General features: G+C 36.9%; 1 protein-coding gene across 26 annotated transcripts in view; it reads right to left on the reverse strand.

Annotated features, from left to right (window-relative positions):
• Positions 1-332: 332 nt before the first annotated feature.
• SLMAP (sarcolemma associated protein) overlaps positions 333-25,356 on the reverse strand; it is an 82,155-nt gene continuing 57,131 nt past the window's right edge. For 13 of the 26 annotated variants that reach the window (XM_018068493.2, XM_018068496.2, XM_018068489.2 and 10 more), the window contains 10 exons: positions 24,309-24,365; positions 20,912-20,995; positions 20,589-20,648; positions 15,130-15,252; positions 14,262-14,336; positions 10,782-11,102; positions 10,110-10,227; positions 8,439-8,610; positions 6,885-7,019; positions 333-2,262 (listed from right to left, as the gene is read on the reverse strand). In XM_018068493.2, coding sequence (XP_017923982.1) covers positions 2,173-2,262; positions 6,885-7,019; positions 8,439-8,610; positions 10,110-10,227; positions 10,782-11,102; positions 14,262-14,336; positions 15,130-15,252; positions 20,589-20,648; positions 20,912-20,995; positions 24,309-24,365 — 1,235 coding nt within the window. In that variant the 3' untranslated portion in view covers positions 333-2,172. Of the gene's footprint in view, positions 2,263-3,289; positions 3,380-6,884; positions 7,020-8,438; positions 8,611-10,109; positions 10,228-10,781; positions 11,103-14,261; positions 14,337-15,129; positions 15,253-20,588; positions 20,649-20,911; positions 20,996-21,116; positions 21,209-22,824; positions 22,990-23,091; positions 23,115-24,308; positions 24,366-25,356 lie in introns of those variants that run through there. The other 13 variants (XM_018068507.2, XM_018068506.2, XM_018068498.2 and 10 more) reach the window with 7 other exon arrangements.

Raw genomic sequence — 25,356 nt, forward strand, 5'->3', positions numbered from 1 at the left:
GCAGCCACTGCTCCTCCCATCTCACCACCCTGCCACAGGCACAGCCACCCTTCAGCTCTGACCACCTTTTTCCTCCCCCATGGAAATATGCTCCTAAACCTTCCACGGCTCTCTCCTACCCCATTTCTTTCTGAAAATCACAAACAGGAGAGGGATCAGCCAGACAAAAACTTAAAACCAGTGCAAATGTGAAATACAAAGTAAAAAAAAAAAGTCTTTTGCTTCTACTGGACATGCTGCAGACATTGTGCCTATAACTGTGGCAGTATCTAGTGCAACAGAAACTTAGCATGAATCTCTTGTTTTCAAATGACATTCAACTCAAACATGCATAGGGAGAGTAAAGTTATTTTATTAAATCATGCACATCACGTGTGTTAGTGCAAATAGTTTAATCTGTACTCCAGAAATTCTATTGTATTTTTATATCTTTACAAAATAGATTTAAAACAATTATTTACTTTAAAAAATGTAATTCTGAAGTTAAGCATTTCAGAACAATATTTGCAATAACCTATATACAAGAGGTACTAAGTACCACTGGCATACGAGTGTTCTGTGGTTGGGTGGCTTCCTGCAACTGAAAAGGATGAAATGAATGAACTAAATGACAATATTTATTTTCTACAAGTCACTTGTGGACTATTTTTTCCAACTAATAATCCTCCCATTAGCAAATCCCATGTAACTTAAGATAGAACCTTTAATTAAAGGACAATGACCCTTAAAACCTCACAAAGTAAATTATATGCTAAATTTCTATTTAATTATTTAAACTAGCTGTCGATTGCCATAACATCCTTAAAAGCCAATTGAATTGCTGAGATTACCTCCCTATTTTGAAGTTTCCTTTTACTTTACCATTCTTTAGCATATTATTTAAGTCTTTAATAAACTTTTTTGACAGAACTGTTGAGCTGAACAAGACAACTACAGTCTACATTTAATTCAGCACTAACTACAGTGATTCCCACCAAAAGTCAGCAAATAGCAATAGTTATAGTACTTAGATAAGGAAAATCAACTTTGTAATGGGGACCACTGCATCATACTTACAGCCATGTGATGAGGATGCACAAAATTTTACTACCAAATTAAAATCATCTTCACCTGACAATACTTCAGCAGGCATATGATTCCAATTTCGTAGTATTTTATGTATCTTAGATGTTTTCAGCTAATCACAGACATACTGTAGCAGTTCTCTTAATAAAGTTACGTCAACAAAAGCTTATCTAAAGAGCTTCTCCAGCTCAAGTCAGAGAGTATCAAATGACTGAAAAAATAAACTGATACATGTGATATGTGAGAAGGTATTCATACTTTTAAAGAACGTATCTCTTTAAATATATGAAATTTAATAAATTACATTCAAACTAAAGTTAACGTAGGTTGAATCACTGCACTATGTCCATCAAATGACCAAGTACTTGCTCCCAGAAACACCTCAGTTCACTCAAGAACACACACATGCTACACTCGCACTCGCGCACACTAAATACTTTAGGCTGGTCTTCACCATCAGTATCTCTATCTCTTTAAGGCTGGACATGAATTGTGTTTATTCCCCAAACCCATTAATAAAGCAATCCTTATCAAAGAAAAATAGGCTTCCTTCGAAAGGCGTGGTAAGAGAAGTTTTCTTAAAGTCTTGTTCCCAACAGCTCAGTGACTAACAGCAAGTAAATGATATACTAGCTCAAAAAAAAAAATAGATCATACTGAAAGGCACTGAGCACACTGCATCTGTTTCCCAAGTATCTGCAAAGTTACTTGGCTTGGATGTCCAAATCAGAAATGTATTTTCCTCTTATTTCAGGCAATCAGATTCTAACGTCAGTGTCCACAACCCTAGCCATTATAAATAATTTGGTACCAAGAAGCCTACTTTAGGCCACCATTATAGTATTCAGAACCCCAACATACTAATTTAAAACTTGCATGAAGTTGTAAGCAAAAATATTGCTCACAGTATGATGAATCACAATTTTATTCCCTCTTTATAGACAGATACATTTTATACAGTTTAAAGCAAATGACCCTACTGCTGTTCTCACGCAGAGCTGTGCTGTATTAAGAGGTAAAAAGGAAGAGAATTAATCTGTTTTCCCTCAGTATATGAATGTTGCCAGCTTCTAAAGGGAGGACGGTGTATGGATTCAACAACAGTTCTCATGGAGAAGCTCTGGTTAGGCCTGGGTACAGCACCACGGCTGTTACAGCAACCAAAGCTGCCATCACAGGCATCCAAGGCCATTGTCTCTGTGTGGAGAGAAAAAAGAAATCAATATCATATCTGTTCTAGTTCATACTGATCAGTTTACCTCGTGGTTCCTGAAAGGCTTGAGTACCTGTCGATAGGCATCACTACAATGTTACCCACGAGCCCTGCTGCAGGCTAGTCCTGACTTGGAGCATCACAGCAAACCGTGTTCTCTAGCACAGGGAACTCCACAGCTCTTCAGGACTGAGGATCAGCAGGAGAACGTTTGGCAGCTCCGAATTCCCAGGTTCGTTAGTGGAGGCACCTCAGAAATCTGCTCTTAAACATGCGAGGGCTTGAGGTGTTTGAAACATGGTTTGTGCCAAGTCATCACTAGACACAGGTTTATTCAGTACTGCATCTTTAACTTTGGCATGTTCAAATCCAGATCTGTGACGTTAGTTTGGAGCAGATCCTAACAACATCATTTTTAAACGGACTGTCACAACATTGCATGACAACAATGGCATTTCAAGAGGAGGACACACTGAGAGACATTAGAGAAAATGCAAGCTGAGAGTTCAGAATACAAACCAACCACCTATTTCTCATCTTTTTTTCCATCTTTCCATCAGCAATAGTGAGAGAAATTAAAGTGTTTAGAGCCAGAGTGGAATTTCTTAGTCCGTAGATAGGAACCAAAGCTTGTTGATTTTTATTATTAGAGGCAAACTCTTCATTTTCCATAGTTAATCAAGCAATTAAGTTTTCTTACAAGCCCTAGCATCACAGCATTGTGCAAAAGGCAGCCCATTTGCTAAAGACAAACTGAGACCGAGTTAGAAGAGGCACATTCAGAACCAGTTAGGATGAAATTAATTGTTAGAATTAAAGAAATCACATAGATGTTAAATGATTAGTTGATCGCTCAGCTCATCGGTATCAACAGAATGGCATATTAAATGAAGGGTTTGCTTCAGGTAAAGAAATACCTGTGAGCATTTGAACCATGCAGAATTTCATACAGAAATGGCACAAACAGGTGAGAGGGACAAACATACATTGACTGAACAGTAGTGCTTGTACCTTTCGCTACCACAATGGGCCGTAACACCAATACAGGAAAGCCAGGATTAGGCCGATGAATACGGCTGGGACGGGTTGTAATATGGAAGGCTAAAGAAGGGAAGGGATATTAAAAATCACTTTGTGCTATAAAATCAATCAGGTAAAGATGATTTAGAGGGGGGGGGAAATAAGTCAGTAAGTTTTGTTTTAATTGAAATGTATTAAAGACATCTAACACATTACAGCATTATCTAATCTGGTATACAAAGTTAGTACACCATTCTACTCAAATGAACAGGGATGTTTAAAAATAAAGGGAAGTAAGCAGAAAATGTTCCAAGAAACCTCTTGTCACAACTTGGAATTTAGCACTTGAAAACAATACAAATCTTAAACTGATTTGCCTGTATCTTATTTATAGTTGGTTTTAGTTTTTCTAAGTGAGAGGAAATCCCAACTGGATTTCTTGAGGTAGATAGACTCACACCAGATTTTGAATTTTTCAGGTATTTCTTCATTCCTTGCTAGTTAGCCTTTCCCATTTTCCATCACCAGCCTCCAGGAAAAACAATCTTTTTCCTCCATTAGTGAGTCAATTAACTATGTCCACAGGCAAACCCAGTCGTTCAGACATTTCCGTGAGATTGTAACATGACTGTACAATCAGCACTCAGTTACTATAAAGCAGAGAAGCACATTTCCATCAGAGATACCACAAAGCTCAGCATCTCTGCCAGGTCAGCAGCCTTGTGACCAAATGCAATTTCTGAAAATGGATCAAATGCTGCAGCTGGGCCAAACTCCAGCTGACCAGCCTGCAGGGTTCCTTCAGCTTATGGCCTCCTTAGAACCAGCCACACGTTTTCTCAGCTATGTTCAATTAGCTGTAAACTACTGCACGTTCTGGATGGACAGCCTCTATCCATGATACAATAAATTGAAAGCAAAAATGGACCTAAACTTTTTTTAACCTGTCCTTGGAAGACATCTGCTTTCTCTGTATCCTAGCCTACATATTTGTGCACGCACAAAGACACACAGGGGGAAGTTCAAACCATGCCAAATATTTTTAAAACTTTTTTTTTTGTGCTGAAGCTACCTTGATTTTTGTCCAGTCAAATAAATAAACAAATAATAAGTTCATGATTGAATTTTCTAAAACATTGTGATTCATAAATCAAATCTCATCCTGTTATGAATTTGCAGAAGTCACTTAATCATAGAACCTCCAATATGGTTCAAAATACAGGAATATTAGAAGGCATTCTAGTCTCTGCCATTCAATCACTTTTTTTTTCAATCAAGGCAAATATTTAACAGAAAAATTATGTGTAACTATTGAAGTAATTTTCATGCAGGATTATTTTTGTGTCACTGGTGCCACAAATCACAGTGCCACCTTCCCACAGAAAGCATGTTGGCAGAAATAATCACAGCAGTGTTCACAAAAGTGCCAGAAGTTTAAATCAACCAGAGCAGCTGATGTTCTCAAACCATTAACATCATTAAATCTGTCGTATGAAGCGCATCAGGAAATAACCAGTGACCAGAAGCATGCAAGCACGAGTAGTACACCACACTGCTAAGCGTGTCAAGAACACAACACTGCAAGTTTTTTAAAAGTAAAACTGAAGTATAAAAACTTTAAATTTAAATGATATCCCAAATGGAGTACAGAAGCCTTGTCTCTTCTAACATTTGTTAGTTCACTGAACAAGTCTATGGATTTATTTTTTTGGTAAGTTACACACATTCGTGGCTGTGGCATCTTGGCAAATGAAACCGGTGATAGATATCCACTGCATCCAATGGAATTGTCTCCAAATGATTAAATTCTTCCCCTCAAAAACTTATCAATATATAACAAATCTTATTGTCAAGGAGCACTTCACTAGGTGCTTCAACAAAAATGTGCATCTTGTATTAGAATATGAAGATATGCAAACTCAGACACAGATGGGCTGCAAAAAGGAACAAATCCCACAGCGGGAATCCACTTTCTGTTCCTTGGAAATGAAGTAGCAGATAATGATTCCAGCAAAAGGGGACAATGGTACTTCAAAAATTTGACCTTGGAACTCAGCCCAGTATCCACAGTGTTTGAAATAATCCCCAAGATGGACATGTTTTACATTACTGACGGGGAACAATGTTTGCTCAACAGTGAGTTTGTCCTGCAAGCCCTTATATGGCTGGATGCTCTTCATCATACCCTGACCTCCAGGTTTCAACTGTCATAACTAATTCCTCCTCTGGAAGCAGATTTTGGCAACTGCTGTGATTCCTGATTTCATTTACTTACCTCTAATTCTTCCTAAAATTTCCCTTACTTTACAAGCGTTTCCACTGTCATCAGGTGCAACAACTCCCTTCACAGTATGTCTTCCCTCTACTATCACTCTTTTCCACTGATCATTTTAATTCTGAGGTTAATGTTTTTAACAGAGCAGAAAATCTCACATTCACTGTTATTTATTCAGTGTGTATGGGGTGGGGTTTTTTGCTGGCTGTTTTTGACTTCTGCCTACTTAAGTAACTCAGTATTATCCGAGCACTGCAGAAGAGTTCTGAGCAAGAATCAGGTTCCAAGAGAATTATAACATTATAAAATCACATTTCTGAAAATATGGCTGAAAGAAGCAAGAAGGGCTTTGAATTCTTTACATCTTTGACAGCTCTGTGATGTTAGAGGTTTATATTGAGGAATTGATTATGGCAAGGGTATTCATACAAACTTTTGGGCATCTAGGAGTCAGCTGATTTTAGAGATAGGGTACTGTAAAATTTCTTTGTAGTGAGAAAACCAGTTTTCTAAAAGGCTATTACAGAGTATTCATTATTCTCCTGTTTTGTACTGTCCACTATAGGAGTTGTTCACCCCACAGTGACCACAGAGGCAGCAAAGGAAGACAAGAAACCAGCCCTCCCAGGGTAGTATAAAGATAAAGCCATGACCCCCCTTATAAAGTGTCTGCCACACCCCTAATGTTTGGAGGATTTCAGAATCTCAGTATAAAAAAAAAGTTGTCTCTAGCTGTAAACTCAGTTCTAATGACACAACCTCTCAAATTAATTGCAATAGAAAACAGTATTTTCATTAGTGAATAGAAAGGACAGTTCTACTGTACTGTTTAAAGCATGAGCCCATCAGGAATAACCAATTAAGAAGAATGAGCAAGAGTAAGGAGGGAACACCCATCGTAATAAACACTAAGAAAACAAAAAGCATCTTGAAAAAGGTTGCTTAATTCATTTGGATACAGGTTTCTAAGCTTTTACCCCTGTATCATTTTTTGAAGTCAAAGAGTTTTCCTTAGTTCTGGTTCACTAGCATTTAAGTCATATGTTTTCAAGAGAGCAGCTATCTAAGGACATACCTAAACCTGTCACACGACTGTAAATTGAACTTTCATGTGTAACTGTAACAGTGTAATGACCTGCAAATTTGCACAGTTAGGACCAGAATGGAATTTTGCATATATATATAAAATAGAGTACACAGCCTTTTTTTTTTAAAGTCCATCCTTTTCTATTTGACTCTTCCATATTCCTTCAACCAACAGGATTGTCAGTGCCATGATCTGACTTCCCCACACATTTTGTACAGACTTACGTTGTTTCCTTTTTCTTGTAGCAGCTTCAGGTTCTCTTTACACTGTTTGAGCTCTTCTGTGAGTGACTGCTTCTCCTGCTCAGCCACCTCATACTTTGCCTTCAGCTCTGAGAGCACAGTCTGTGTTCTTTCATACTAAAGACAAAGAGAGAACAGTCTGTGGACCCCTGGACACCCAACACATGCTGACATTTGCTCAGTGCACAGCTTCCTTTTCTGTCATCTGCCTGGAATAACTTGCCTTGGATCAGTACACTCTTTTTTCACAGAAGCAGTGTAGAGTTTAGATTTCCTTTTTTTCCCTAAATGAAGATTTTTGCCTGACTTGAAGGGCTAGGATTACTAAAACCAAGGAAATACAAAATAAATGCAAGGCCTTAATTCGTGTCTTATACCAATTATTCATTATTATACTAGAAAGGACTGTAAAAACCAGGAAGATAAAACAAAAAACAGGGGAACAAGGAGTCCTTCACGTCTGAATAGTTGTCTTACATCTAGGCTGCAGCTGAAATCCCTACACCCAGTAAATAGGTGCAAAAATCAGCATTCTGTATGAAGTAAATCAAAACCTCTTCCCACAATGCAAACTCAAACATAAGGCAGGCATTAAAAATTATTATGCCTTGTACTGTCGTGCCATAATCCTCAGTGTGGGTCAACTACAAACAGCACTGGGTGAATGTGACACATGTTCCTACAGGATGGACAGACTTTCCTTTTTCAAACCCACGTTCCATTTGTTCTAGAGATCACAAACTTTCTAGTAGTCCTCCTGACAGGGACAGAATCAATGACTTTCAGTACTGGTATTTACCACAAATTTAGAAGATTAGGTATCTTTACAAATACATCTGATTACAAAAACACACACTAACAGGATTGGGTTTTTGAAATTCTGAAAATTGTAAGGAATGTGACACGGATGAATTATCAAAGAAAAGTACTGTAAAAGAAACTAAGAGCAGTGATTGGAGAAACACTCAAAATGCTTCTAAGAGGAAGCAAGTGTTGGAAAATATGTCCTTCTTCCAGACAATCCTTAGATGCCAGGCAGATGAAATACATGCTCAAAATGCTGACCCTTATGCACTTGCAAGTCATCTTCAGCAGGACAATGATCCAGGAAGATGAAAGGAGATCTTTGTAAAGAATGTACAGTTCCACTTATATAACTAGAAAGATCAGACTGACTCAAAAAGAATCAATTTTGACTCATAACAGCTAATATAACTCTGGACCATGATGTTCAGAAGACTCTGAACAAGAATTTACCCATCTGAACAGCTTAAAAGTGAATTCACTTAGGGTAATGCATCAAAGTAAAGCTTAGGAAGGTCCCAATGAACACAGAAGTAATTTTACCTTCCTTTTTAAATCTAACTGCCAGTTTCTATTTTCGTAGCTACCATTAAGTGCTTGCAATAAAATTATGAAAAAATTTCATTACTAGAAATCTTTTTCAGTACTAGAAAACCTTTGCTTTTCTTTTAGCTGAAAAGTCAGTCATTGGGCATTACATTCCCTCAAAATGGAAACAGTATTTTGTGTTACCTCTTTCTGAACGTCTTTTGCTTGACTCTCAGCTTCACTGAGCTGAGTTTTCAGACTAGCTGCATCCCGTTGATGCTTTTCTCTCAAAGATCCCATCTGATTTTCAAGTTCCTTTCGAGACATTTCAAGAACACTTATATCGCTGGTCAGTGCTAAACTCTGTTTCTGAGAGCTGCAAAACAAAATCATATTGATTCCTTATGCATCTCAAACAAGCACTTTTCATCCTCAAAAGCTTCACACATTATTTTTGATGTGTAAATATCAGCTTAGAGCAGTAACAGAAGTACAGATCTTTGTCTCTTTGTACACAGTACTGACACAAAAGGCTGGCCACGATCTTGCTTTAAAATATATGTCCACAGTTTAGTGTGTATAACTAACCATAATTTATAATTTAAATAAGTTATAACTAATTTTTATTTTCTTATTCTACATTTCATTACTCAAAGTATTTGCTATTATATACTCCAAAGTATTTTGAGACAAATTTGTAATAAGTCTGTTCAAGGTTGTTCAAAGCATTTCACTTGTTTGCACATGTGCTTCTGCTTACTCCCCTTGCATAAGCTAATAGCTAGTATGTTCAACTGTTTAGTGCAATTGGGTAATAATCAGAGAGCTCAAAATTAGGCCATTAAACATCAGTGTAATAGCCAAGTAGTGTTAATTCATGCCTGTGCAAGAAAAAAAATAAGGAAGAGATCCTGCATATTTCCATTATGCAAATCCTGTCATTTCTCATCTGCCCTTGTGTATGCAAAAAACAGAAATGAGGGCATAATGAACCAAAAAAGAAAGGTTTGAGTACTGAAAAATAATACATTACTTCTTGAATGTTTACTGTGAGACATTTTCAATTTTCAATTAGATCTTACAACACTGAGGAAGCCACAAGGGAAAAGAGACCACACATATATCTAAGCATGATGGTAAAATTCAGATCCACAATAAAACAAAGTTGTTGTCCCATATTTAGTCTGTGAATTATATTCCAGTATCTAAAACTGAAAAAAAAAAACCAAAAAAGGCAGATGAAGGGATAAGAGGGGAAGTTGTTTCCAAGCAGAAGATTTAGATGGCCTTGTGCAATGTCATGTTCTCAAACAGCAAAAGAAATACAGCACAATACAAATTCTCCTGCACTCTAAAACCCCTCCCAAAGGATATGATGCCACCTGTGATAAAAAAAGATTTATATTTTTCTCTTAAGGAAAAGGTGATCTAGAACATGGTTTCTGCCCACCATTACTATTTATACTGTGACAGGCTATCACGAGACACCCAACTGTTTGAGAATCATTTTCCACCCTGAACACTAAGAAAATTTGAGGTTAGGAAATCCATGTAGTTTATTATCTTGTAAGTGGAAGGATAACTGTTAAGTCTAAATTCTTCCACAATGCATGCTTCCAAGCCCTTATTAAAAGCAGCAAAGTTGGGTTACCTTCTGATGATAAAAGATGACAAAAGCATTTGTAAAACAGAAAAACATAACTTGGGATAACAACTGACATGAAAGTGTTCAGCCCAATACTCTGATATAAATAAAATCTCAATGCATTTATTGAAACACCCTCAGACATGTAGTGCCTCTCTTGTGAGGAAAGAACACCAACAAAACTCTTCAGCTACTATGGCACCTCCTAGACAAACCCATGGTGCCCTTACCTAGAGAGCTCCTTCTCTTGTCGCTGAAGTTCAGATGTAAGCAAAGTATTTTCCTTCCTTAGCTTAACACATTCAGCTTCCAGAGCAAGCCACTCTGCCTTCAGCTTTTCAAGTTCACCTGCAATAAATAAAACTTAATTCAATTGAATAAAATTATTTCTTGACTGCATTGAGTAGCACAAGCTAATAAATTTTAAATTTAACATTTTTTATGTTAAAAATGAGATGGTATCAACAGTTTCATTAAGCCATAAAATACAGTTAATTGTCTTGAGCAAAGCTTTGCCAGAATTAAAAAGTCTGAAGCTCTCCCTTTATGGGCTTAAATTACAGAAGTTACACAAATCCTCTTGGAAATCTGCAGCAGTATGAGTCCCTCAACTGTAGAAGTCTTCCATCTTTTCAAAGTGGAATTATAGTTGGTCCTGATATCAAAGTACATGAGCTAATTTAGACAATAACTATTTAATGAAGCATGCAAAACAGCTTTTGTAACACTACAAGCCTTGGCACACATACATAAATATACATATTTGTGTATAAATATATATATATAGACAGAGTAAATGACTGCAAAGGGACAGAGCAACAGTGATTTGAGTAACTGCCTTTCCCCAGAGTGCGAAGGATGCTGTGTTAGCACTGCTCTGTGACATCCCTTCAAAGGAGTACCTTTTAAGCGAGTGGCCTCTTCCTTCTGCTGATCCTCACACTGCTGGCACCTGAGCTGAAAACTGGCTTGCAGGTCAACAATTTCTTTTTCATAATCCGAGGCATCTTTCCGCCACCGCTCAAGCTCCGCTCGCACCGTCTGCAGCTCTGCTTGCAAAGTGGAAATATCTGTGTCCCGTTCTGATGCTGCCTTTTCTGCCACTTGCTGAAGTGACAGAATCTCATTCTGAGCACTGACTAGTTCGTTTCGAGTGCTTGAAATCTCGTTCTCCTTTTCCTTACGAAGATTCTCAATTTCTTCTTGTAACCTTCGCAGCTGGGCTGGAAAGTGACATTAACATTTGCATTTTTAAAAACTGCATTTAGAGAAAACCTAAAAAACATAACTCCCTTTCTCAGCTTGTCAATATTTAACAGGACTAAAGCCCAATGCAATTGAAAAAATATATTGATCTTGTCAAATGCTGTACTGATAGAGATATGTACATGGGCCATGTAGGACAGAGTCAAAAGAAACAAAAATGATGTCTGAACAAAGCTTTCTTAGACAAAGCTGTGTTGTGTGTGTGATACTAAAGCAACTCTCCGAAATCTGAAGCAAGATTTAGATCCAACTTCATTGTAAGCAAAACAAGGATTATAGAACAAGGACATTGGGGCTTTCAGGAACAAGAGGAAAAGGAAGAAGGCTTCTCTGACAAGACAAACAGTTGCAAAGCTACACTGGAAATGTTCGCCTGTTCAGCAGTTAACTTGTGATGTCTATAAAAATTTGAGGCACAGGGTCTAAATTTTGACTCCATGCTTAACATGTAGCAGAGGAAGTAAACATTATTTCTTTGCAAAAAGCCTTTTTCAAAGCACAAGATGAATTCTGAATGAAAGGGACAGCTGCTCCAAATATACTGAGCTAGAAGGTCCTTTAGCATTTACAGCTACTGTAAATGTGCAGCAGGCACGTACACAGTAGGCTATGTGACATTTCTGCATGAAGAAAACCTTATAGGTTATTCCCACCCAAAACTGTTTCATTACCAAAGACATCTCTGAGCACAACAATTTTTCATAAGCACACATGCAAACAGAATCCAGTGCAAACAGTCAGACAAAAAAGTACAGTACAGAGGAAAAACTACAGTTAAACCCCTGACTGATGGGAGCAAAGTGTTTCATTTGCTGTGGTTTTGTTTTACTTTTTAAAGAACACGTATCAGAGTTCACATGTATTTCATTGATTTTAACATGCAAAAAAGCAGTTATTAAATTAATAAAGAATTACTCTGAGAAGAAAAGGAAAAATTCTTCACAGGACCTGAAAACCTAATATAAGATACGGTGGAGGGTCAGAATCACACATTTAAAGTTACGTGTTTCAGAAGCAAAGGGCCAAATGAGGACAGTGGAAACTGTTATCCACTATATGGTGGATAACAAGACTGAGTAACCTTCCTAGATTACTTGTATTTATTTCTGTCCTCTCAATCCATTACAGAAGATGACAGGGAGAATGTGAGTGAGTCTAGCTGTAAACTGATACAGCATCAAAGCTACTCAAGAGACACCTGCACCTTCATGACAATTATACTTGATATTTTTCAGTAGCTACATAGTAATATACCAGTACAATCTAGAAACTTTGCTGTTAGTTGATGTACAGCAAAGAAGAAAAACTCAGGTTTTTTTGCTTTCCTCTAAACTGAAGCAAGACATTTAGCTCATTAGAGAAACTAAAGCACCCATGAATTACCCAATTCCCCACTTTGGAGAAAAAGACAGCATGGGAAAAATATGATAGCTATTGTACTTTGCAATACATAAGAGCTGCTATAGACAAGAGTAAGTTAGATTCCACAGCAATTCTGTATGAGATGAAACAGTCCACCTCTTCCATAACACTTGAAGCATGATGGATTTTTAAATATATATGTGCAACATGAGGCTTACTACCACTTCCTCTGTTTGAAAATAGTTTCTACAGGCTTGTACTGTAACAGAATAGCAAACAAAGTAGTGGATGGTAACAACCTGACAGTAACACAACATCTGGTGTATCAACAGTTGCCTTTCCATGTAGCCTTGGAAGCCCTGAGCCTACCTAAGTAATATCCTCTAAAACACAAAGAACTACGACTTGCTAATAAAGCAGGTTCCTGAGCAAAGGAATGCAAATTATATCTTCTTGATACTATTTTCTTTATCAAGCCAAGCTAAACTGCTTCTTGGTATTGGCAGCATTTCAAAGAAATGTGTTCTTTTCTTCCGTCTGTGTTGCTGATGAATAACTGTCCCTTTAAATGTTCAGGCGTGAAAACAAGCAAAGTATGATGGAAAATCCAAAGATGCACAAGAATTTCTAAAGCTTGGTGGAGTTGTAGAAATAACTTACACATGAAAATTACTACTAAGAATCTTGGAATGGTTTCTGAAGCACTGGGTATAATTTGAAAGGACAATTAGAAGGAAAACTTCCATTACATCTCTCATTTATATAAGCCATTACCTCATCTAAATTGAATGTTTCACTTCTTTTATTTTTTTAAATAAGGCATAACAAGTTACTTGAATTTCCTTGCCCTACCTATCTGTTCATATAACGAACTTCACATGTAGAGACACAATCTCAGTTGTTTCTGTGGCCCTTTCTCTTCTCCACGACAAACATAAAAAAGCCATGCAGCACTGGCTGGGCTAAAACACTGATTCCATGAAAATACTTCAAGAAATGTTACTGCATGAAGCTGCCAGGTTTTTTTTTCCCCTCCCTACAGTTCACAGCAGTTGCCAAGGAAGAATCCTGACGACTTTTTCGAAATTGCGAGATGTGTCACACCCTAAATGTTTGGGAAGCAGCAAGGACACAATGAACATCAGAACAGCCTGAACTACAACGGAGAGAGAAGAGGAGGAAACATTAGCAAGACCTCACTTGAGAAGGATCAGAAAACAAAAAAGTACTGAACCAACAAGAGGTATCTTGCAGTTAAGTTTGGCTCTATCGAGGTCCTATCTCTGATTCTCTTTTTTAAGAGGAAAAAAAAGATTTATTTTTTCTGCATCAAAATAACTATCAAATTCTATTTTCTAACTTTTGTTACAGCATTTGTTACTTGGAGAGTTTTCATTACTAGCAGGATAATATTCAAAATTAAATTGCTCCTCTCATTCTGAAGACTAAACCTCCTCAGTGCTCTGAAGGTCATCACAGTAAGAAGCCCTACATAATTCAGAACTGAGGAAGACTGAAGAGAAATGAAGAGGTATCTATTACAGATTACATCTTCTGCATTTTCTAAGTTACTATTTGAACCATAGGAACTGACAGGAAACATTTCACAATAAAATTCAAAGATACAGTGAAAGAAATCAGATTTAAAACATACACTCAATTAACATTTTCCTTTATTAGTAATTATGATGCCACAGAAAGTCAAAGCTATATATTTTCCCTAAAGGGTGGGGGGAGAAAAAATAAATTCCTACCTTGCAGAGCATTTATTTGCTTGTTAGATTCTTCGACTTGCACTCGATATGCTTTTCTCTCTTCTTCCAAGAGTGCTATAAACAAAAGTGAAAACGTGCCCCAGAGGTTTTGTTAGTAACATGTATTTCAGCTGCGTAATTCATTTTAGTCACAACTTCCTCTTAAATGAAAAGATTAAACAAACATATTATTTCAGGAAGTTATCAAAGCTAGTAACTGTGTGAGTAGTTTAATAAAAGTTAATGTTAAGAAATCATTCCATTATTGTGGTAGTATTACAATTAATTTGAAATTAATGTAATCTGTTGCCTGCTCCGAAAACTCCATGTGTGCTAAATGCAAACTGGTGTGGGAGGAGAAAAAAGAAAAAGCTGTAAATACATCCCATAAAGAACACTGAATAATATGCAATTCAACTGGACTATACTATTTCCTGTAAAAAACAACCCACAACTTTACTGAGGGTAATGATACAGCTACATAGCTGGGAGGATGATCTAAATACATCCCACTATGTGCATTATCTGACTGAAAAGCAGATTAATCGGTATCTGGCAATAAATATATTCCATAAGGATAAAATATACAGAGTTCAAGTATGTATTTGATACTATGAAAACATGTTGGTTTATCTTGAACTAAAAAATCAGAGCTGAATTGAACTGCATAGAGTTCAAAAAAACAAGCAAAAGAAAAAAGTTTGGAAAAAAAAGCGTAAAAGTTTCTGACATTCTGTGCAAGAGATGTGAATGCTGTGAATCAGATTTATCTAACAGACAGTCAGCAAAACTGGACCCCCATTTAAGACTACCTGATAAATACAATTTTAATGAATATCCTACGCAACCAAGTTGATCTGGGTCTCACCTTGAAGTTCAAAGCATTTTTGTTTACTTGTCCTAGCTAGCTCTTGGGCTTCAATCAGCTCCTTGTGCAGTTGCTGAATTTCTTGCTTAGCCTCAGTCTCTGATTGTGCACCCTGCAATTCATCTGATAAAAGAACATTTTCTTTAAATCATAAATTTGAACAACAGTTTAATTTGCACTGCCACGTGGTGACTGGCAACTTTTTACTCAAATCTTCCAAAGTTAGTTAAAGTAAACTCAAAACTGGATTAGGTAAATATTAGCCAAAATATTAATATACTTAGAAAAGGAATAAAACATATGCCAACTTTAACACATTCATTACATATAACATGCAGTATAAAACAAAAAGTAACAAACAAGAACTAGAGAGTTTTTGAAAACACCGTATAGCTTGGCAAGGATTTCTGGATTGACAAAACCGAGGGACAACAAGCACATGTTTACAACTTGTCTCCTTTTGAAGGAAGTCACTCTAAGCCTGTCCCTGAGCAATGACCCTGCATTCCCCCTTTCCCAAACACCCCCAGCCCAGCCTCCTGCTGAGGCTGCTAATGCCCATCAGCTGCAGGAATCAGGCTAAGAGCTGCTCTTAAAAGGTTTGCTACTGCCACCCTCCCTCTGGGGACCAATGAGGAAAGGAAAAAATTAGGGAAGTTTTCTAAAACAAAGTTAAGAAAAAGAGAAGTCCAGCCTCCTTATTTCGTACTTAGTGAATACTAAAATAAATTTTGCCTTTACATTTATTTTCACTGTCTTAATTAGGTATATCTTTATTATGATCAGATATCTATGCATGATATTTAAATAAAAACATTTGCTCTTCCCGTAAGTTTTGTATTAGATAAAATGCACATTAAATGCCTCTTGTGTTTATAAGACGACTTGCAGTCACAGACAAAGTAAATACTTTCATAGCTGAAGTTTTGGAGGAATTTAAAAGAGGAAAAATAAGTTACTTGTAACCAATAGCAGTGCCCTCTAAGGGACACACACTAGAAACTAGTTGCAGGAACACTCCAGCCTGCAGGCATTTGCAATGCCAGGAACTGCATCCAGGAAACCCTCACTCACCAGATTTTCCCTAAGCAGTGTCTGTGCAGAAACTGATCTTTCAATAGGCTCAAATAGCATTAATAAACTTTTTAGGTAGAGGGTTAAAACTTGATACAAAGCTTGTTTGGTGAGAAAGGTAATTAGTGAAAGAAGTCCAGCTGCATCTCACGGGAGAGAGAGGGGAAAAAAGGTACAGGAGTTACACAGCTACCTGGTTAATAAACATCTGCAACTAGAGACCATATGGATCTAAGATAAAGGCTTTGAATAAAATATTACTTTCATTGTCTGGACCCTTCACTAATAAGAAAAAAAAATAAAAAGAAGGTATAGTTTAGTTCATCATTATACTTTTGACACTGACGTTTGACTATATATGCTACCAATAAAGGAACTATACATTTTTTCTTGTTCTCTTAATTAAAACAATTGTTTGTCAAATCATGCTTAAGTATTCATACTGCATCCCTCTAAATAAGGGGCTGTTTTTTCTGTTCTCACAGCAATGAATTGGTGGGATTGAGTAGAGCTGAGGACACACGTGTGCTTTTAGACTTTTTCAGAACAAAATTATGAGAGCAGAAAGAACAGAGAGGACTCCATATTTCATCCAAATACCTTGGTTTATAGTTTATTATTTCCAAATCCAAGTTTCTTTTTACTGAACATGTTTTGTTCTTAGCTTTTCATGGATAAAGACATGGGGCAATTAGACTTCCAACACTCCTTAATGAGACTTTTCAGAAGAAATGGATGAGGAAGCTGACAAATTATGCTCCAATCACTCCTGATAAAGAAGCAGTGTCCCAAATCCAATAAAAGACACCCTAAATGAACTTGCTGGTGGACAGGATTTTCTAGTCATTGAAAGCACACATCATAAAAGACAGTACTGCTTCAAAGGAGACGAGAGGCTCAGTTTAAGGGACAACATTATCATCTGAGCAAAGGAACAATCAAGGTAAAAACTCTTTCCTACTCCAACCCAAAAGGGGAATTTTCATGCGTCTGACATGCTTCTAAATCAAAAGGTAATTTTAGTTTTGAAAAATAATTGTTAAGTGAGTAGGATTGCTCTATTTACAAATAACAAAACTACTAAATATCATCATGCTTAGAATCAGTTCCCTTAAGAAGCAAATTCACACCACAAAAACCTGGTTTGAGAATCAGTGTAAAAGGCTGCAACTAAAAAGTATTTGATCAATTTTCAGAAGTGTTCAGCTTTGGACTAACCATTCTCAGAGAAGGTTAAAGAAGTTGTCATTAATTACAACGAGGTGCCAGAAAGAAATTAAATAAAAAAAAAAAAAAAGATCAAATGCACAGTTTGAAACCCCTCATTCATTTATGTCAATACTAAAAATTTAGTATTTACAAACATGAAGATATTAACCAAGCTCTGTTTCTGTTTGCCTTTACACTTTTGTTTTGATAACAGACATGATACAGAACCACACATAGGCTGTGGTCTTAGTTGATCCCCTATCTGTATGTGCCTGGCCTGTGGAAGCAACTTTATTAGCAGGCTGGTATTTCTCCAAGTCTGACAGTAGTTCACTTCCAGAATTTTGCAGGATTTCTCAGGTTATTCAGAAGACAATACTTGGGGTACTCCAGTGAAATCACACAAACAATTAAAACCCTGAGTTTTCTTTAGTTTTGTAAGATCCACATGAAGGAAACTATCATATATTTAAAGTAAAGTACCTGGCTACTGTAACAAAAAACAACAGTTTCCAAACTTTCTGCATCAACAGACCACTGATGATTTTCAAAATTTCTTAGGTAAACTACCACTATTCAGCAGACCTTCAACTGAAAACACTTTCTACTAAGACTCCACGGATCAGTCTTGTAGTCACTATGAAAACACAGGGGCATTGACAGGAACAAGACCAGCAACCTTCCAATGACATTTATGGCTTCTTTCCATCTGTTTAACGTTTACTTTGCAATAAGTAGTCACAAACAGCCTGTTTAAAGAGAAGTGTCCAGGGAACTGTTATGAATGGCTCTTAAAGTCATTTACGGGTAGAGGGGAAAGGGGAGAAGAAAAACCAACTAATCTGTGACAGCTTTCCCCCCTCCCCTCTTTGCCCAATTCTGACTTGTAGAAAGTTGAAACTAATCCTGAATGCACTCAAAATTTTTGATAGAAGATGTTTGGATTAAACTAGAGCAATTAGAAGTCTCATAATTTTCTTGTTCCATTGGTTTGTAAATTCAGCTGCCTTTTCCAGCAGCTGTTTCCACATCCCAAACAGCTGCCAGATCAGAAATGTTCTCACTCTTCCTTAATTATATGACAGCACAACAAGGCCACTTGAAAGCCTTTCTGTGGCAAGTAAGATCCTTTTTAGGGCAAAGTCAGGCACATGAAGTGGCTCTCTGAAAGAAACCTCAACACTGTGGGGGTTTATAGGCTCTTCATAAAAATTAAAAGGGCAAATGATTCATTGTACAGATATTTTGTAATGGTTTCATGAGAGCAAAATAGGAATGTCCATAAATAGCTTAAAGAGGGAACGAGTTATTCCAATTATTTTAGTTAATTCAACAGCAAAGCTCTCTATGCAAATAGGTATTTTTCTACTTATTCACTTAAAAATTCAGTAACAGTTATGGTTTAAATCTTCAACTGAGTAAAGACAGATGAAGCAATGAAAACATCTACATTAGCAAAAGACTGCTTCTATATTACTATAGAAAACTTGATTTTAGTCCTCTAAGTGTTCAATTAACCCTCCTTGCCAGTTTAGCACACCCTGGACAGAGCAAGTGTAACTACACCTGCCCTTGCTGTGACACGGGGTTGTTGCAATGCAGGAAGCAGCAGGGTCACAGCTGCCTGATCCTGCTCTGGGGCTGTTCAATGAACCTTTCTGGCAGAACTTAACACTTGTCTTGCAGAAAAGGAGAATTCAGGAATCCATGGGGTTTCAGCCTAAGGGTCCACGAACTCCCTTTAATTTGTTTGCAGAAGATAACTAAGACAACGAGCCAGTTGGGACTAGTCTTCAGTTGGCCATCTTAAAACTAAACCAATTGGAATTAAAATAGAACTTTGACATGAGCTGAATTCAGTTTCTCTACCCTACAGTTTACACATGAAGGGTTGTTCCAGCTGTGAATTCAGTGCATGTGCCAATGCTTACAGAAAACCAATTCCTTAATATGTCTCCCATTCTGGACTTAAAAGTTCTGATACTTAATGAACTTCATGCTTTTCAACTGAATTTTTTTTTCAAATAGAAGTTGCTGCCAACCTCAAATTTATAACTGAAAATAAGACTGTCAATCACTACAAACAACATTATCACATTCTACCTTCTAGCATAGGAAGTCACTGAATATACTTGTTATTAATTGCAAGTATTAGAGTAAACCCCAAATGGTACACACTCAGTATCTCAAATACTCCTTTCTAAACTGCTTTGCTGAACTGATGCCTACTGGGAAATATCAAACTCCATTTTATATCGCTGCCAAAAGCAAAAGTAATTTGTGCAATATTTGGAAGCCTTTCTGTTGTAAAATTAGGGAGTGTAAACAATTGCAGAAAAAAGCTCTTTTACAGGTCTCCCAAGTTCTGTTATGGTTTCCTGTCTTTCCGAATCACAAAGAACTGTGACATTCTTTTTACTTGTGATCACAACACGAGCATAATTTTACAAATCTTATCAAATATCTACCTGCACAAAAAGCATAGAATTAATTTTCAGTAGGCTAAATGTAACAACTAATTAATATGCCACATTTTCCAGCTCATGAATATGTAAATTTACCTTGTTAATTAAGTTTTAATCACAAGCCCTTAGTGCAAAGAACAGTAAAAAAATTTAATTTTATAGCTATAAAGCTCAAAGCTACAGCTCAGCAATCATTCTAAATACAGCTACAATAGAAAATTCAATTCTTGATTGTGTCAAAAAGAAAAACTGAAGTCTTGTTTTGGTTAACCCGTCAGCTACAAACTAACAGCAGCATTTCTGACAGTGATGGAAGCTATGTAAGTAAAATTAGACAATGCTTAAAGCACATCAGTGATGGAAGAATCCCTCCTCCCCACAGCTATCAGCCCTAACTTAAGTGCATGCTGACTAATTCTCAACTCTACTTGAAGTCACGATATGTAAATTCCTAAAACAGTGTTGGTGAGTGCAGAGACTACCTTTATACACAGATTATTTCTATACCAACACTCAGAAGTGTGCTTTTATATTATATCACCCAAAGGAGTCATTACTGATACTTAAATTTAACTCTTCCATACTACATGATTAAAACCTTTGAATTTCAGCACTCTACTTCAATGCACTTTTGATAAAAAACAGGTAGATAAATAAAAAGATGACATATACAGATTAGGCACCTAAAGTTACAAAAATAAGTTTGTTTACCTTTTAGAAGAGCTACTTTAGCAATAGGTTCATTTAGATCTTGGTCATCCATTTGAGCATCTAAAAAAACAAACAAACAAACCCCAACCTTTCAGAGAGCAGGCAGACTGCAGACAGGTTTCATTCTTAACATGGAGAGAAGCTTTTATGTTCTTCTCAATTTACAAGAGTTAATTATGAAGCTGCAGAATACACAATACTGCTTTAAGCTTGTATCTGACTCTGCATAATACACCCCACTCTTGTAAGAAGATACTCATGATTAATTAAGTGATTTAATTCAAACTAATTATATGTTACAGAAACCTCAGTTAAACTCTCACCTGTAGTGTCGTCGCTGCTTTTTTCCTTGCTCGGGCTGAGAGTGTCCGACAAATCGTTGGATTCTTTGACTCGTGCTTGGTTCTCTGCAAGAGACAAGGAAAAGCAACTACAGTCAGTAAATGCTTTGTTCATAATTTCTCCTGTACACCCAAGTACAGCTAAATGTCAACAGAAAACGACCCAGTTCAAGAAACAGTTAAAAACCTGGTGGTAGCTAATTTCTTTGCAAGTCTGAGCTAAAATGGATTCCACATCCCTGGATCATTAATCCACCCTCGCCTCTAAGAGGGGATGCAACTGCCTCGTGCACAGCTTGAACTTGGGTTAACGCTGTGTTCCTGCCAGCTGGAACTGTGCAAAAGCTGATTCAACCAGAGAACAAATAAGAGAAGGAAACTAAAACAATGCAGATACTGTAGCAAGTCAGAAAGAAAGTGCTGTTAAGAATAAAACTGTGCTTCAGTATTTAGGACAAATAAAATAATAGCAACAAGTCTTGTACATACTGTACTGTTAAAAAGAAGTGTGGCGTGAACCATTAAAGAACCACAACAGAGACATAAAATAACACAGGAATTTCTAGAAAGAATTTTCAGCTCAAATTGTATTAAGAGAAAGCAATGTATGTCCTTTCCACTAAAAAAATACTTCATGAAGTATCTGTTCACACATAATTCACCACATTATTACATGCAACTTAGTGAAGCCACACAGTTCTTTTTGGTTTTGTTTGCTGTTCCTTTTTTTACTTCCCCAGTTCTAGGTTTTCAAGGAGACATTTTCAAAAGATGAGAGGACTTAATCATACCAGTGCATCCTTTTCCCACACAGAACCATCCCTGACTCAAAATTTTTCTTAAATGATAATTCTGGTTCAGTTCTGATGGGTCCATTAAAGAATGACACACCATCTCTGGTGTGGGCTAACCCAGAAGGTCTCTCAGTGAGGAACCAACATGCAGGTGAGGTTACACATAATGAAATCTTTCTAGGCTGACTGTTCAGAGCCTTGGTTTGACAGCACTGCTCCCCACTTGCAGATTAGAAGAAGTTTCCTCTGAGTCTCAAGTTCCAGGCAGAGATACATATTAAAAGGGGTCAGTGCAACATTCCCAGTACACAGACTCTACTTCTACCATACATGCAGAAAAGCATGGTGAACAAAAATCATTTCATCACATTTAGATAATGTACATGCAACAAAGAAGTACCAGGAAATAAATCAAGTGTGTTATACCAACAGAGTTAGTATATGAAAATAAATAAAAAACAAAGGAGACATGAGAAAGCTTTTTCAAATAACAAGAGAACAGAACCAAATTCCCCCCAAATGAAAGAAGTTAAGTTGAAACTGAAGACAACCAATGCACCTACATGGGAAAATCAGCAAGATGACAAAAAACAGATAGGTTAACAGGAAAAAAAAAAGTTTTCTTCATCTAACATGAAAAATTCTCTATCTCTGTGTGCCAGAATAACATCCCCTTGTACACGAAACAGAAGGCAGCAAGTACAAACAAAGCAGCTGATGAAGAGCCAGACTCTTCTCATGCTAATGCAAACGAAATAACTGGAGAGGAGGAAGGGGAAAACACCTGTACAGTTAAAGCACATTAGGGGGTCAGACCTGGCAGCTATTCCAAACAACTTTAACAGCCTTCAGAGTTCACAATGATTGGAGTAGTTAAAAACTTGTTGTTTTAGCAAATAATCACCCCCAAACATAAAGGATACTTCCCTATTTTTAGGAATAAGGTTTTTAACTAATATCTAAAGATGCTACAAATCAAGCATTTTACATGTATCACACAGAACCAAGCTCACAGCATTGTCACTAATAATTACTAAATAATTACTAAAAGTAATACATCCTTTTTAAGATATTAAGCAAAGGATAACCTAAAAGCCTCACCCATGTCAGTGATATGAGCGGCCGCTCCAGAAGCGCTAAGCTGAACAAGAGCTGTATCCAACTAACTTTACCATATCTGGGCATCCATGGAAACACAGCTTTCCTGCTCTGTGCGAAATGGGAGGAACTATGCGAGCTCCAGCCACGGAATTAATGCTCTCCCCCCACCTCCCCCTCATAATTCCCTCCCACCCACCCTCGGGTACACCGGCTTCTTCCTCCCTCCCGCCCTCCTCCCTCTGGAACAAGGCACAAAAGATCAGGCACCAGAGGAAAGATGCATCTACATGTGAAACAGCAGAAGTCAAAAAGAGAAATGATTTAGAAACCTCCTTCCTATTCTGGAACCAGAGTCATAAGCACAAAACACCTTCCTGTACTATATTACTTCACAGCAGTTGTTCCTATTTCCCATAATAAAACTGAGCTGAATAAATATAGCAAAAGTGATGAAGTATATTAAAATGTGTTGACATCATACTTACTTGATGAGTTAGAATATATTACCCACTAAAAATAGCTCCCAGCTTTGCAATAAGTGGCATGCAAGTGTTACATTACAGTTATTGTATGCATTCTTTGCCAAATATGGCACCCTTTCTATAGCTTGCTCACGTACAGAAAGAAGTTAAAGGTGAAATTCCATGCACTAAAGGGAGATAAGAAATTAAAATGTCTCTAGAATACTGGAACTTCTAACATGCTCACACTTATTCAACAAAACAACACTTTGCAGAAGGACAGAGGGTAAAGAAATGAGTTAGTATGCCCAGACACCAATAAAATGCTACAAAAGAGGAGCCAGCCTACAAGTCCAAACAATCTCGTGTTATTGGACACATGGGAAATATTGACCTCCACACTTTGTAGCATTCCTGACTGGCACTGCAAGATCAGGATGACTGTTCCTTGACAAGATAAGTCTTTTCTAATTAGCTCCTTTAATTTAACTTGCTTTATACATTAGAGAAGAGAGTTAGAGATGCACAGATATGTTTTACTTGGAAAAGGCACATTTAGGAGGTTAATGTTTATTTTACAGTTACGAGGGTCTAAGTTAGAAAATAGTCAAATTAAAATACAATTTTATTTAAAACTTAAAATGAGACCAAACATTATTTCTATTTAGCCCTATAACAAAACCAAGATCCTGTTTGAAATTTATGCAAACATTAAAGTTTGAATTCAATTTACAAAAATTATTGTATTTTAATTTTTTTAAAAATGCATATTAAGGTCAGAACTCAGTCAATACTGAGATCAGCATTTCATGCACTCAATCTTCCAAAATTGTTTCCATTAAATCTTTTTACCCTGCAATAGTATTTGGAGCAGAGTTCAGCAAACAATTTACCTCCCTTTTATTGAATTTCTTCTCAAATGTGTATTTAATCAAAACTCAAACTGCTGGCTTAACACAGAACATGCACTGAGTGACATAAAAAGCATGCTTCAAAAACAGTGAAACAATCCAGAAGTCTAACCTTTCAAAAGCTTTGTTTCTTCCACTTTGGTTAGATGTCCTTCATCTATGATCTTGTCTGCCAAACAAAATAAGTGTTACTTTCCAAGCTCAAATTTAACAAGCTTTTCCCTGTACGCATCTACGTAGAGCACATTCCATGACCAAATTAAAAGCTGATAATATTACTTCCTACTCAGGCTTGAACAAAAACTTGATTCTGGCACAGAATAACGGAACAGAGCACACAAGCCTACCAGAACTTTGTGATACAGTGCATAATTACTTCTCCTTATTAACTTACATAATCCTTCAGTTCGCTAATGAGAATTTAGGAAAATTAATTTTATGTACTTTTTAAAAACCTAAACCAAAAGTAATAAAATATGAATACGCTTCTCAGGTTCTAGTTATCAAAAAAAGAATTCTAAGAGTTGGTTCCCTGAAATAGGTGTCAACCCAAAACAGCAAAAATCTAGAAATACAGCACAGTAAAACAGCAATAGAGAAGGCCCCCCCATTCACATCACAACTGCTTTAACACTGCCTGTGAAAGGTACACAGAAACAGCCTTTCATAGATTAAATCTTTCAAGAGAGTTGTATAAACTTTCAAAAACTAGGAATGCATCACATTCAAGTTCACAAAAATTGAGTTTTTATATGAAGTCTACTTTTGGAAACCCTATTCGTGTATGTCAGGTGCACAAAAACCTAAAAAGTTCAATTTGAGATTATATTGCTAACTTCATCCTAACTCCAGCTAGGACATGAAGGCAAACAGGAGGACCAAGGGAAGAACAGGTTTGAATTAATCAAAGACACTAAAAGAACTATTGTATCATTACTTAATTTCTTTTTTCAGATGAGATTTCATTATTGCAAATTACTTAAGAAGCAACTAGAAACGCCAACATACAAAATTATCGAGGGTCACATCTTGCAGATCACATTCTCAATTTCTGTGCAGTAGATCTTTCTATTTAGATCCTGTTGAAAGCTGTTAACACCCCCTGAGACATCAGGCTTGAAGCTGCTTCTGTCTTCCCTCTGTGCTTTCCCTGCCAGATC

The sequence above is a fragment of the Manacus vitellinus genome, unplaced genomic scaffold (genome assembly GCF_001715985.3).
Source record: "Manacus vitellinus isolate BGI_N305 unplaced genomic scaffold, ASM171598v3 scaffold_14_pilon, whole genome shotgun sequence".
In the NCBI taxonomy this organism is placed as follows: Eukaryota; Metazoa; Chordata; class Aves; order Passeriformes; family Pipridae; genus Manacus; species Manacus vitellinus.